Source organism: Poromitra crassiceps (assembly GCF_964638095.1).
Source record: "Poromitra crassiceps genome assembly, chromosome: 7".
Taxonomy (NCBI): Eukaryota; Metazoa; Chordata; class Actinopteri; order Beryciformes; family Melamphaidae; genus Poromitra; species Poromitra crassiceps.
Window position 1 is genome coordinate 18,221,943 of NC_139628.1, and position 16,146 is coordinate 18,238,088.

General features: G+C 44.9%; 1 protein-coding gene across 1 annotated transcript in view; it reads right to left on the reverse strand.

Moving 5' to 3' along the window:
- The window catches only part of LOC310779450 (neuropeptide Y receptor type 2-like), a gene marked incomplete at both ends in the record, with an annotated part of 45,085 nt that overhangs the window by 8,953 nt on the left and 19,986 nt on the right, over positions 1-16,146 (reverse strand). Inside the window, 1 exon segment of the mRNA XM_083639983.1 lies at positions 1,392-1,557. Coding sequence (XP_083496109.1) covers positions 1,392-1,557 — 166 coding nt within the window.

Sequence of the window (16,146 nt, forward strand, 5' to 3'; positions counted from 1 at the left end):
AGCGCAGACACAGGTGTAGGCGTGGCCCAGGCGTGTCCATGGCGAATACTGGCCTTTGCGCGCCTCTTATGTTATCGTCTGCCTCCCGTAAGTGTCATTTTGCAAGATATCATCGGCAGGTCCCGAGCGTAAACACAGGTTTGGGCGTCGCCCATGCCAAACCAGGCGTGTCCGCACTAAATGTTGGCCACAAAGTCATTGTCTACGCAATTTTAAGACCACCTAATGGCAGGTCTTAGTGCTAAAAACCCCACTGCGCCTCGCTTGGATACATTACACACAGCATGGATGTCCCCCCCCCCCCATCAGAATGCCACATTGATTTTCAACTATAGCCTACATTGCAGAAGAAACACACACCTTGATTTAAAAATGAGAATTAGTTTCTCATGGTTTTATTAAGCTAAATAATTCCCGACCATACAGGTCTATGGTGGTAGGTTTATAACAGTAGATTACTTTTGAGAAAGTTGTGCAATAACCTCTTTCCCTGCAATTGCACGCATGCAATATAGCTTAACCCGAGTGGACAATTCTGATAAAGGCAATTCTCACACATCCCTCCCCTAAAGAAACGCATATTTTACATGTGTATGTTATAGCCTACTGTATCTGAACAAAACATCTAATTACAGTAAGCGCACGCTTTGGGACATAATAACATCATGGGGATATCCACTGCATAACTGCGCGGCAGCCCTTTGGTGTGTTCCAAATGGAATATTGTTCCATCAGCACAAATTTTCATTAGTTTCTAATGGTTTATCTATATTGAATCCAAACTTGTTCATTCTCCAATTCTCTCCCTCTCTCTCCCCTCTCTCGTTATCGCGCCTTGGTCTCTCTCTCTCTCTCTCTCTCTCACTCTCCACATCTCTCTTTTCTCTCTTGCCCTCTCTCTTTCTCTCTCACTCTGTCCCTCTGCTGGCCCACTCAGCGAGAAGGAAGCTGCTGTCACAGATGTGACACTGTGGCTTTTAAGGGGGATGGACATGATCACACCTGTGAATAATTTTGGGCATAAACACGCCTTTCTGGAGGTTTGCGCGGAGATGATGCAGAGCGCAGCGGGGCAATGCGCTTAAACACGCCCACAATCGCGGCGCTATTCGGCTGCAAAACAGGCGCTAACGCAAAATTACCGCCTTTGCGACGATAGAGCCCATGACTTGACATGTTAATCTAAATGTATACTATAGGGCTAGACTTGAGACTTATGCTGCTCAAGACTTGAGACTTGGGACTTGAGCAAAGTTGACATACAGTAGATAGATAGATAGATAGATAGATAGATAGATACCGTAGATAGATATGAGTTAACCAAATTTCAAGTATTCATGAAACGTTAACCTCCCATCGCCCCCCCCCTCCCCACCTGACGCCCCACCCACCTGTGACGGTCCAGGGCGATGACATTGAGCGTTACCGTGGAGACGTGCACGGCTAGGCCCTGGGCGAAGGGCAGCAGGAAGCAGAGGGCGGAGCCAAACTTCCACTCGCCCAGCAGGGTGTAGACCAGCGTGAAGGGCAGGCACAACGTGTTCACCAACAGGTCCGCTGCAGGGAGACAAAGATAATATACTGTGAGTTATACTAATATTAACACTGTGTGTCCTGCAGGGAGAGCCAAAAAGAATATACCATGTATACCGAATTTTGGGGGATTCTTTGAGAGATAGTTTGTTGTTTTTGTTGTTTTTGCACTGCTCAAGATCCTGTAATTGAGTGATTTTTGATGTTCTGGTTTTATTTGCTCTGGCAGATGCTGGCCCCCCTCCTGTTGAAGACAGATTTCCTGAAAACAGTCAGGCCAATTACCACTGTATATTTAGTATGGGGCGGGTTAATACGATGACTGACATTGCTCATTGCTCTGATTGGTTGTAGGTCTATCAAATTGCATCCAGAGGCATGAAGTGTCCAGAGTCCCCGTTGATAACGCCCGCTGGTAATCGAAATTTAACTGAGTTTCCAGACTCATTCGCATTTGCGAGTTGGTCTGACAATGTCATGCTAGTCCTTGTGGTTCTCTTCACAGTGAGATGAGGAATGTGTCTTTACTTTGTTTCTGCACTTTATCTTCTCATCTCTGTTTCCAGTGAAAATTATTTATGTGAACTCTGACCTCTCTCCTGTTAAAATCACATTGAAAAGATCACAGCTAACAATGTTCTCTGGTTTAAAGGGATATGCCAACATTTTTGGAGATTCACCTATGATTGCCAATATTAAATGTAGAATGTGGAATGCCTTTATCTTCACTGTGCGTGCAGTACAAACTGTGGTACAGCCCTCCCTGCTAATAGCTTAGCACTACAATGGCAGTCTGTTGTATCGCTGCCTATCGCCATCCTCTGTGAGTTACTTCCTCCTTTGCCTATAAGGCGAATGCACTGTGTGCAGTCATCAGTACAGCACATGCTCCTCGAGCAAATGAGGAAGTAACTTTGGTCACAGAGGGAACCCACTTGGAACACTCTTTGTTACTTCTTGCTATATAGATTTACTTTGACAATTATAGATTCCAGTAACTTTGAATTATTATTTCATCGCGTGGTCACAACATGTACATGCGACTGTTTCTGGCGCTGTTGGAATGTGTATTTTGGGTGACTGAAAGGGGGTAGGCTGCTGTACCATATGCCAGTGTAATGCTAGGAGCAGTGAGGGGTGTACCACAGTTTGTACTGCACACTCAGAACTCAGGACCTTTTACGACGAGGACATTTTAAATCACACGCTTTTTTACTTTGACTGATGTACAGTAGATCAATACCCGCCCGCCCGCCCGCCGCCGCCATCGCTAACGAGACGCAAAATGGCATATGGTGAGTACAAAGGAGCTGAGAACAAAGCGAAGCGGAGCCACATGAGCTGACAAACATCTAGTCTGATGTCAGCTTATCATGTACACGTGTCGCTATGTCAGCAGATAGAGAGAGAGACAAAGAGAGAGAGGGAGCTGGGAGTAAGCTCCTGCTCTCCTGTTCTGTTGCAGCCAGAGGATTGTCTGCGACACTTCGGGACACACAGAGTTAAAACAATCGCTGACCCCACAGATCTGACCCCACAGCTCTGACCCCACAGCTCCGACCTCACCGCTATGACCCTACAGCTCTGACCCTACAGCTCTGACCCTACAGCTCTGACCCTATACAGCTCTGACCCCACAGCTCCGACCTCACAGCTCTGACCCTACAGTTCTGACCCTACAGTTCTGACCCTATACAGCTCTGACCCTACAGCTCTGACCCACAGCTCTGACCCTACAGCTCTGACCCTACAGCTCTGACCCTACAGCTCTGACCCTACAGTTCTGACCCTACAGTTCTGACCCTATACAGCTCTGACCCTACAGCTCTGACCCACAGCTCTGACCCTACAGCTCAGACCTACAGCTCTGACCCTACAGTTCTGACCCTATACAGCTCTGACTCTACAGCTCTGACCCTACAGCTCTGACCCTACAGCTCTGACCCCACAGCTCTGACCCTACAGCTCTGAACCCACAGCTCTGACTCTACAGCTCTGACCCCACAGCTCTGACCCTACAGCTCTGACCCTACAGCTCTGACCCCACAGCTCTGACCCTACAGCTCTGAACCCACAGCTCTGACCCTACAGCTCTGACCCTACAGTTCTGACCCTACAGTTCTGACCCTACAGTTCTGACCCTATACAGCTCTGACCCTACAGTTCTGACCCTACAGTTCTGACCCTATACAGCTCTGACCCTACAGCTCTGACCCACAGCTCTGACCCTACAGCTCTGACCCCACAGCTCTGACCCTACAGCTCTGAACCCACAGCTCTGACCCTACAGCTCTGACCCTACAGTTCTGACCCTACAGCTCTGACCCTACAGCTCTGACTCTACAGCTCTGACCCTACAGCTCTGACCCTACAGCTCTGACCCCACAGCTCTGACCCTACAGCTCTGACCCTACAGCTCTGACCCCACAGCTCTGACTCTACAGCTCTGACCCTACAGCTCTGACCCCACAGCTCTGACCCTACAGCTCTGACCCTACAGTTCTGACCCCACAGCTCTGACCCCACAGCTCTGACCCTACAGCTCTGACCATACAACTCTGACCCCACAGCTCTGACCCTACAGCTCTGACCCTACAGCTCTGACCCTACAGTTCTGACCCTACAGTTCTGACCCTACAGTTCTGACCCTACAGTTCTGACCCTACAGTTCTGACCCTATACAGCTCTGACCCTACAGCTCTGACCCTACAGTTCTGACCCTATACAGCTCTGACTCTACAGCTCTGACCCTACAGTTCTGACCCTACAGTTCTGACCCTATACAGCTCTGACCCTACAGCTCTGACCCTACAGCTCAGACCTACAGCTCTGACCCTACAGCTCAGACCTACAGCTCTGACCCTACAGTTCTGACCCTATACAGCTCTGACTCTACAGCTCTGACCCTACAGCTCTGACCCTACAGTTCTGACCCTATACAGCTCTGACCCCACAGCTCTGACCCTACAGCTCTGAACCCACAGCTCTGACCCTACAGCTCTGACCCTACAGCTCTGAACCCACAGCTCTGACCCCACAGCTCTGACCCTACAGCTCTGACCCCACAGCTCTGATTCTAGAGCTCTGAGTCTACAGTTCTGACCCTACAGCTCTGACCCCACAGCTCCGACCCTAGAGCTCTGACCCCACAGCTCTGACCAGCTCTCCATACACAGAGAGACTCTCTCTCTCTCTGTGTTGCTTCTGTTTTATTGGATTATGGTAGTATTGTGTATACTCAGCGCCCCCTGTGGGCCTGTAGGCTCAGAGAAACACCATGTGCTGCTGGGAGGTCTGCGGGAGGATATACAGGTAATTCCATCTGTTGTTCTAGCTCCTTACATCAAAGCCCAAAGCACAGCGTTGCCATAATACATCTGGGGCTTTCATGTAGCTGCGTTGTTTCAGTAGCGGTGAACCAAGCGTCACGTCACCAGGTGCTCCAAACAAACATGTTTTGTTATTTATTTATTTTACGCTTGCTTGAAGTGGAAATAGTTGAGTTCTCATTTGTTCATTTCGTTTTGGACGATTTTATTCACTTATTTTGAATTTGAGAATGGAAACATGTCAGTTTTCCGATTGTCCCTCCTCTACTTTACAGTGATTCGATTAGGATATAGTTCACACGAATGACCTCACGTCAGTAAAGCATGTTGAGTTGGAAAACGCTAAAAAAGAGAGAGAAATAGCAGGAGATAGAAACAAAGACAAAGAGAGAGGGGAAGAGAGAGAAGACGAGTGAGAGAAGTGAGTGAGTGAGAGAGAGAAAGAAAGAGAGAGGGACAGCAAGCAAAAGATAAAGGAGTAGAGAGAGTGAGAAGGAGGGACACTGAAAGTGAGAGATACAGAGAGAGGGAGAGAGAGACAGGAATGAAAGAGAGAGAGAAATCAGATGAGCTTGTGGGCGATGAGGTTCAGTTGTCACCCGCTCCTCCATCTCATCTAAGGAATTGAATTGACAACTTTCCATCCACTGCATCCTACCTTTCTGCCCTTCACATTATCCCTATGACAGAAAAAGTGGACTATTTAGTGTGTCGCCATTTTTTTTATAGTGTCCGAATTCTCAACTGTTAATTTGATTCACTATAAAATACGCACAATGCACAGCGATTTCTAGTGAACAGCGAATGTACCCTACATTTTTGCTGGGAATACCACAATGCAATGCGGTTGTCTTTACCGAAGGAGAAGAAGAATGTCATTAGCTCACGAGCTAACAAGCTTGTGAGCTACTTGACGAGCAAAGCCTGCTATTAGGAGACAGCACCATGGTTGACAAAACCACACACACATGCACGTAATTATAATTTCAACCATTTATTTAGGATTTAGGAGTCAAAACATGCAACATCAATACTACCTGAGGACATCTCAATCTGCTCGTCAGCTCAGTTGTTTATGTGATAGTGGGCACAGATTGCTTGCATCACATGAATACCCGGCGCATCTGGTGACGCAATGATCTCCAGGAAAAAAATATGTGTAGTGTCCGAAACTCATTTTGCTTATTCCCCATATCGTTCACTATATGATAAACACTATGGGAATAGTGAATGAGTGAACTATTCCGAACGCGGCTACTGTTATTCTCTCTAGTTGGGTTCCCATCCACCTGTTTTTATGCAAATTTTCAATTTGCGCATAACAAACCTAAGTGGAAATGCAGCAAAATGCGGGGGAAAAACCTCCAAATATAGACCCTTCTCACGGGGGCCATTTTGTGTCGAGAAGCCAGGGTAAACACAGGTGCAAGCAAAACACTAATGAGGGTTTCCAAATTCCAATCATGGAAGTTGGAAACCCTCATTAGTGTTTTGCTTGCACCTGTGTTTACCCTGGCTTCTCGACACAAAATGGCCCCCGTGAGAAGGGTCTATTGCAACAACAAAAGAATCACGCTTAGGGAAGGTGGAAAAGTGTATCGATAAAAGGAAAATGCGATAAATGCAGTGGAAACAGATTAAGCGGATCTTCCGATGTCTCTCCATTCAAAAACCATGCAGTTTCATGTTGACATGTTGGCGCAGCCTACACTAAATAGGACATGCGAGGTAATGGTAAATAACAATTTACCATTTTTACACCGCCATTGTGTGTTTGAACAGAAGAAGACTGGGATTGTTAATGCGACTCACTTATAGCATGGTCTATTTACCTTTGTAGATCATCAAGAAACTTTAAATTAATAAGGTAGATGTTTTTAATAGAGGTTGGTCGCACGCTATTATGACGGGCCCTAAATGCACAGTAGTTTCACTACTACTTTTAGGGTATTTACATAGACATACATGCATTGCCTGGAGACCACTTGCCTACACCTAATGTAACACAGGTGAATTGAACATTCTGCCATATACACACTCACCTATCCACAGTCCTGTATAATGATTGGACAAGCAAAACTGTCAACTCAAACACCTGAGCCAATCGGCTGCCGGCTCTTCACCCCTGCACCTGCCCCCTTTTCTTGGTCTGGGAGGAGGAAATCACTGCCTCCCTATCTCACTCCATGGCACCACTCACACCTGCTGAGAGCAGGCCACACACCTTGATGCAAGCAGGCCACAAACCTTGATGCAAGCAGGCCACAAACCTTGATGCAAGCAGGCCACAAACCTTGATGCAAGCAGGCCACACACCTTGACTCATGTTCACCTTGACTGACATCGGACATTTGGAACCTGAATATTGGAAACTGGATGCAACAATCTGATGTCCTGCTGCTGTTGTGGAGGAAAGCGTGGATGCGAACACTGGATGGGCTTCATAGCTGGAGCTAATGGATGGCGAGCTAAACCAGAAGAACCTTTAAGAACTCTGGGCAGGCCTCAAGCCTAACTCACTCCTACCATAGGCCCCATTCCCCTTGGGTGGTAGAACTGTACACATTAGACTAGTCTCTAATCATTTTTTCTCTCCCCTTCTCCCTCATTGCACTACACAGGTCATATGGGTTGTGCAATAATTGTCATAACAATTGTCAAACTTAAAGCACTTTAGTCACAATAGTCACTTTACAGTGTGAACTGAATTGAAGGCTTTATGGGATTGTGCAATTGCATAGTATTTATGACGGGGAAGAAGATGGGAATGAAATTAACAGAAATGTGATTATTTGACTTAATGAATTGATTTGAACATGGATGGACTGAACTGAAATCACCACTAGTAGTGTTACTTTACAGAAGGTGTAAACCCACCCTTTTGTTATTTAAAAGGCCTCTTTACTTTATTTGTAATTTTTCTTGATTTAATTCAAGTGTTTTTTGTTTTGCATTTTCATTTTTGATTATCTAATACAAACCGGTTCTTGCAGTTCTGTGTCGGTCTGTCCAATGCTACCACAGTTATCCATACTGCCTTTATGATCGCTGTTACAGTAATGTCAATTCAATAATTACAACGTGCTATTTCTCCACCACCACCACTTTGACTTCCTCCATATTGTTGTTGCTATGGACGCTATGGGAAACGGCCAGCATCTCCGTCATTGTGATTGGTCGGCTGGAAAAAGCGGTTCACGTCACCCGGCGCTTTTCTGAAAAGTTGAACATTTGTGAACTTGTGAAAGCGCTCCGCTCTGAGGGGAACAAACACTGACTGCAGCGTGTTTCTGGACCGGATGCCTTTGGTGCGCCTTGCGGCCGCCTCCGGTTGCTTTCAGGGAGGAAAGGGCACCGGCGCTGGAAGAAAACGATATGGACACACCGCCTTACTCAGGCTATATTGGCAAAGTGGAGTGGTGAAAGAGCGAGAACTATCAGAACCATGTATAGCGCTCAAGCACCAGCATGTGAGAGCAGAGGAGCTGTCCATCTGGCGCTGGTGCTGGAATTACAGCTGACTTGAACAAAAGGCTTTTTTGTGCAATAACCTCACGACTGCACAGTACTCCCTTTTGATATTATCAGGCCGCTACGCAGCCTTCAAATCTAGTTTGCCGGGACTCCGGCCCGGTATTGTGTTGTGTGTGTGTGTAAGGTATCAGTATCGATATCTGTATCGATATGCCCAGATTGCATGAAATGCGGCACTGCACTCCATCAGGTTCCCAGCAGCACACTCCCCCCGTTTGAAGTTGATTGGCCAAACGGTCCTTGAGATAAACTGCTTTTTGTGTTGCCAGTAGGTGGTGCTATGCCGAATTGCAGAACATTTGGCACTGCACTCTGCCGGGTTCTCGGCAGCGCACTCCCAGAGTTTGAAGTCGATCAGATCAACAGTCCATGAGATAAACCACTTTTTGCGTTGCCAGTAGGTGGCACTATCCCGAATAGCACGAAATTCGGCACTGACCTCTATCAGGTCCCCCAGCGCGCTCCCCTAATTTGAAGTCGATCAGACAAACGGTTCTCGAGATAAACTGTGTTTTGTGTATGCCAGTAGGTGGTGCTATGCCGAGTCTGTGTGTGGGGTAGAGGTGGGCTCTGGCTGAATTTTTCTGTCTGAACCCAACCGTGCCTGACAGGGGCAGACTGGGACCATAATTCAGGCCGGGCATTAGATACCATGCAGGCCAGGCCAACACACGTGGACACATGGAAAAATTTGGGCCGTTTGAAGCAAGATTTGGTGAATATGATGCTAACGTGATGCTACATGTTACCTCTTTGTTCACTAATATAATTGAACATTGCCTAGATAACTGCAAGTATAATATGAAGACATAAAAACAAAAACATGCTTCTGTACAAAAGCTTCAAAGCAAACTTAATTTAAGGAAGAGTGCAGTGTCCTGTCTTGTCTTGTCTGAGGTTAAATGCAAATTCAAAAATAATAAAATCAAACTGCTTCATCTCCACTTTAAACTGTATTGTGCAGTCCTACTGATAATCTCATAAAGCAGATTAATGTGAAATCAATAAGCATATAGCCTACATGTTTCACTTTATGCTCTGAAATTGTAGCCTACCTGAAGGTTCCTGATTCTGATAAGTTCAACACCAGCTCCAGCTCTGCAGGAGCACCTGCTGCAGTGCCAGTGCTGCTTCTGCCTCCTTCTCCACTTTCGTGAAGAAAACCCCAAAAGCAATCCAACCCATACTTTCAGTTTAGCCACTGTTTACTGTTTACAGTTGACCAATGGGATTTTTTTTTTTAGGCATAGAAACATAAGCATTTGAGAGCAAAGCAAAACAAAGCATTTGAGAGCTTAACCCTTTGGCTTTTCATATTATATTTGCCCTAATGTTCATTAAACAATGTTTTATCTTTAACCCCAAAAAATAAAAATAAAAAGATTCTAAAGCATTTTAAGAAATGTTAATAACTATTATGGCAAATGTATCCCTTCCAAATAAAAAGCCACAGGTTTAAGCTCTCAAATGCTTTTTATTTCATGTTGATAGCTACTATAGAGACACTGCATGAAAGAGGCCACGCCCATCACGGGGGAAAAGCTCCGTTCATTTCCACACACCAGCGTCATTTTCCTTGAATTAAATGTAGCTAAAAGCTGTTGTGTGGTGGGGCTGCGCAGACAACAAATGTAAAAAATCGCCAGTTAAAGTTTGTTTGTACTCCTGAGCAACACAAGGAAGCCATTGAGAATTGGCGAGAAGAAAAATGTGGATCTAGCTGTCAAGGAAGTAAGTTGGAGTGTTCATCTTCCGTATATACAATCTTTTTATGCAACACGCAACCATGCACGTGACATAGGAGAACGCCAGGATTGGAGGGGGGGTTTCTGTTTTCCCCCGTCTTGGCCGTGGCTTCTGAATGATGACGCGTTACGCAGTGTCTCTATAGAGGCTGGGAAATACGTTCTGTTGAACCCTTGACAATTACTGCAGCAAGAGTAACGTTAGCGATCTTTGTTTTGCAGTCGTCGTGAAGACAGTGAAAAGCCCCGTTATCTAACAACCACAACGGCAGTCAAACAACGTATCCAGCTAACGCTAGCTAATTAAATAATGTTACCGCATGTTGTAGAAGTTGATGCCTCTCTGAAGTTCCGTCATCATCGTCCTCCAAGACTTCAGCTAACGTTACAGCCAGTGGGCAACAGAATTAGGGAATGTATGAAGCCAGTCGTGAAATTCCATTAATTCGAAAAGTCCGCAGGGGGGCGCACGTCAGGTCCGGAAGTGACGACACGTACATTGGCTCCAATGTAAAAATGAGCCGACTTCTCTCTCGTTCTGTGTCTTAAATAAACATTTTCCGAATGAGCTTATGGTCTGAATAAACAATTTCAAGTCTTTTTCATGCTCCCCTGGGCTCCGTTTTCTAAATTATGGTCCCATTTCGAGTAAAAGAGCCGATAAAAATTATAACTTTGGGTGCGGGATTTTCTTTGATTTACACCAGCCACAGGAAATCAGATGATCCCAACCAGTTGCCAAGGCAGGCTAGCTAGCTAGCTAGCAACGTAGCCAGAGATAAAAGTAAAATAACAGAAACAGCGTTACCCTTATGCTATTTTAATGATGTTAGTAGACACACGTAACAGTATAGATCCCCGTGATGAGGTATGTTGATCAAAAGAACACCTAAAACGCTATATCGAAATCGGGTTTTAGTGGACGGGCAGCTCTGAAGTTGGGGCTTCAGAGCTGATCTGCGGCTAGCTAGCTAGCAACAGTATAGAGCCCCCGAGGTCTGTTGATCAAAAGAACACCTAACGCTATATCGTTATGTAATGTGACTTGTGACATGATCACCACATTTCAATAAATATAACGTTTTTGCACATTTGAATGCTGCTGGTCGTTTGTGTAACGCTGTATATATTGGACATTTAAAGCTGATACACAATTGTGTTGAGGTAATTCCGCAAAGCTGTTAAAAATATAACGTGTAACACTTGAAACAATCAAATGTAACTTTTTCACAGCAATACATACAGTCCAGCCCACCATGGTATAGGAAAGGAACTGTTTGAATTATATCGAAATATATTTGCATGGTGTAGCAATGCAGTCTGTTAAGATACTGTAAACATGCTAGATACTCTGTGACACAGAAAGGCAGATGAGCTAGCAGCAGGGATCTTGTCACCCTGAATTCAGATAAACTTGTCTGTCTAGCTAGACAGCTAGACAATATTACTGTACCATAATACCACAAGCTAAAGGCAGCATACACCAATGGAGGGATGGGTAGCATTAGCTAACGTCGTCCAGGCTATACAGTAACGTTAGGCTATTATAAAGTTATGAAACGCTGATTCAGATGTTACAATAATATGACATAATATGAGCCAGTTAGCCTAGCTAGAGAGAGTAATTTCAGACCACCAGATATCACCATATTTCATTTCAATAAATATAAAGCATTCGTTGATTGAAGCAGACTCAGACTGCTGGTCGGTTAAGTTTCTCCGTCGTCCAATCCTTGGTTTGTGTTCACTCGACATCAACAATCTTATACATGATAATATACAACAAGGCTATCTTTGTTGACAATGTTTATTGACAAAAGCATTAAAACAAGCAAATATAACAATATTCTCCGGTCACTGGCAGATAGCTACAATTGTTCAAAGCAAATCTCTCATGTCAGCATTTGGCTTGTGTGTTATTGCAATTTCCTATGTTGAAACAACTGATCAGCAGTAACGTGTATAGTTAATCTCAGGAGAACAGAATATTATAGCTTTGATCTTCAAATCATGATCCTCTGTTGTGTCCCATCTGGTACTGGACAGCAGCTACCCCCTGGAAGAAACGAATTAGACACTGTTAATCACTGTATAACGTTAACGTTTGCTTACCCAACACTACGTGCGATTGGTAAATACTGTAAATGCAGAGGTGGATAACTATCCAGAGGAGTTGAACCCCCAGCTTGTTCCCCCTCATCTAACGTTAGCTAGATATATAACGCTATTAGCTGGTAGATCATATGAGTATGCTTTGAGTCTGCCTCATCTCAAAGAGGTAACCTAGGTAAACAGAACTGCGTTTGTTTTCTGTCTACGTCCGAATCTGTGCAGCATGCAATACTGTTTAACGTTGTATAACGTTAACTTATGCTACTCTAGTCTAACGTCCTCCTGTAATGACAAATGGACATGTAGCTAGCGTTAATGTCATGCTATGCAATTAGCGTTACGTTAGAAAATAAGATTACCTCGATTTTGTGGAAGATGCAAGCGGCAGGCTGGTGACGCAGCGCGAGGTCTGGAGGAAATAATACTCTGGTTTTTCTTCGGGCTATTGTATTCACTGTGACAGCAATGGAGCAAGGCTAGCAATAGCAACTAACGTTAACAACATTTGTTAGCCAAGCTAACGGCTAGCAGGGAAAATAACATGAACAAGATGGATGCCGTGGCGGAGGAAACCGGAAACTCTTCCCCGAGTCCCGTCCACGCTCACGCTCTTTCCTGTTTTCCCGGCTCCAGGTTTGAACAGATTTCCCACAATGCAACAGGAAAATCCATTCATCCAATCAAACGAAATCAAACAATATCGGGAAGTGAGCTTCATTTTGCTGTGTCAAAAACATATAGCTAAGGTGGTCCATATTATGTACTGTCAATGGTTACAGCTGAGGACGTGGTGCTAACGTTAGCTGCGGTGCGTTGTCTGCTTCATTCACCCTCAGCCTATCTAAGACGTTACAGTCTTCAGCATTTAGCTAAATATATATTGTGTTTGACCATGCTTCCTCAAGTTTGAGGTGTTTCCCTGGCCAGCTTTGCAATTGACATCACAAATGTTGCAACCAATGTTGTCTGAGTCTATCTTGGTAAAGTGTAGCCACATTTTTGGACCGCTTTCGGCTGGTCCTGTTTGTTGATGTTTGCTTTCAGATGTGTGACGTACTGACGTAACGTGCTCTCACGTGTTGCCTTAAGGTTCCGTCGGAATTTCTATCTTACCCACTCTCTTTCTATTACTCAGATGCGTTCAAGTACCAAAATGTGGTACCGTTTGTTTTCATGTGAACTGGTACTCGGTAGTACCATCCCCTTTCGGTCGGTGCCTCTAAAAGTACCGAGTTCGGTACCCATCCCTATAGCTACGACCAGCCTGAAGATACAACAAAGTGCAAAAACACTACACACACCACGGTGGATGCTGATTAAACACAGTTGCACACAATCATTACGCACGTAATCAATATAAATATACAATACAATTTCAGTCTGTGTGTGTGTGTGTGTGGGGGGCGGGGGGGGGGGGGGGGTGGCGTGGTATTGGTCGGCCAGGGCCTTCGGCACAACGGGGGGGGGGGGGTTGGCGGTGTATTGGTCGGCCAGGGCCTTCGGCACAACAAACAGCCTTGTTTTTTCCGCCATATATCCTATAACAAGGCCAGGTCGAAACCTGGCATAGGGCCGGTGTGCTCAGTAAAGTGCATACCTCGGCCAAGCTGTATTGAGTCTTGTAGTGTGCCTGTGCTGTAGTGTAGCCTATGTGGGTTAATAATCCTGGGTTTAAGCTTCATTAACATGAAGTGCCAGATTTATGGTTAATCTAGTAATATATATTATTTTCACACATAAATGTAGGCTATTGAAATGTAGGCTTATTATGTGGTGTATTCCCAGCCTCCCCCCCCCATACGTGTAGGCTAGGTGTATTTTTTACAATGAATTCGTATATCATTAATAATTGGGATTATTGTAAATATTAGGATAGGTGAGATCAGATGACTGCTTACCATGTAAAAGCTTTAATAACACTGGAATTGAGGGCCATAGACTATGGCCCAAAATTCAAATATAACACTATGGCCCATAGTGTTATTAAATATTGTACATGGTATGCAGTCATCTGATGTCCCCTCCCCTAAACGTTACATGTCATGACTTGCTCCTTCCTTGGCAGAGATCTGTGCTCCAGCACATTGCCTCGTGTTTCACTGTAAACGAGTAGGCTATTGTGACAAGCGAACTTTTTCAGTGAAACAAGTTTGCTTGTCACACAATACTCTTATTTGAGGGCATGTATGTTTATCGTTCACGTTCGCTAACCTGTCGGTCTTTAAACTCTTTGAACAGGTCGGGGTGCCTGTCGGCAAGATGTTTAGCCAGGTTCGATGTGTTTGAGCCTTTCGCTTTGGTCGCGTTGAAGCACCTTTTACTTCAGCAGCAACTGCACGGCCGGGCGTCAAGTCAGCCAGAATGTACTAGTACGTCATCCGCTTTGTTGCTTTCAAAATAAAACGCTTATTGTAACCTTATTTATTTTGAGTAATGCGTTACAGCCACAGTTTCACGCCATATAACATCACAACGAGTATTTTGATACAAGGTTTGCTGCTTCATTCATTGAAATACCTTTTCTCCTCCAACGTGCATCAATAAGCTATTTACTTTTGTTTAAGTAACATTATTTTGAAAATTTTAACCGGAAGTTTTGCAGCTCTTCCCGAAAAAAGCTGCCTGGAGATATTCTCCCGAATGAGAAGCACGCTTCTTCATAGTGCACGCCCGATAAAACTCATTCAAAACGTTGCACTAGTTTATTGACTACACTGTCGTTTCCCATAACGTTAGTCACAAGAAATGTGGAGAAAGAATCACTTTTTGGGAGACAATCGCATCATGGTGATCACTATTCAGCAACAATGGACATGTATTGGAAATGAAACGCCTTCGCTTGTTTCACAACTTGTCTGCTCCAAAGCGCTACTCCAACCGGAGATACTGTCTAAAGGTAGGCTTTAGAATGATGTTAGCTTAGCGTCACCTAATATCATCACAGTCAGTCCCTCTCCTGACAAAAAAATGCTCCAGGTAGCGCTTTTTCCATGCAAAAATGCAAACGTTATGTGTGAACAGCCCCATACACAGCAGATTACCCCTGCTCAGACATTACCATAGTAATCACACAGCCCGCGCCCCCCGCGCGAGTGCTCGAGCACTCGTTCATAATAGACTATTTAAATTGCTTAAAATGCCCATCCGTAGAAGCCGCTGCCATTTTCGCTGTGTCTGTCCTCCTGTGTGTCGGGAGTCGGCACGGCCACACATGAAGCAGACAGAGTCAGAGAGAGCTTTTTTCACTTTTCACCAGTCACCATTGGTTCAAGGCAACGATGTGTTTATTAGCCAGAGGTGCATTACCACCACCTACCGGACTGGAAAGACATTTACTCGGCCAGGATGGGTGCGCAAATGCAGCGACAGAGTCGAATGTAAGGGCCCTGCTGCATTCTGCACCGGCCCCAAAAATGCACTCTGCATCAACATATATGAATACAGCCTGCTGGTACCCTGTGTGGAGGGCCTATAGACACCACAATGTCACTTCATAATACGTAATATCCTCGTATTATTCATAACGTCATAATGAGAATAACAATGTATCTGTCAGGGCCAACGATAAGTGCCTTTCTCAAGACCTCTGACTTTTCTCAATTGCGTTTAGTGCTGACGTGGGCCTGTGGTTCCTCAACAATGATCAAGAGAACAACAATCTCTCTCTCTCTCTCTCTCTCTCTCTCTCTCTCTCTCTCTGTCTCTCTCTCTCTCTCTCTCTCTCTCTCTCAATTTGATTCACAGAGCTTTATTGGCAGGTTTATTATTGATTTTGAGACAGCAGAAAAGAAAGAAGTCAGGGTGAAAGAAGCCAAACACTCAACGCCTCTCTCTCGCTCTCAGTTCATTTTGATTCATACACCTTCTTTGTCTTCCTCTCAAACTCTCCTCTC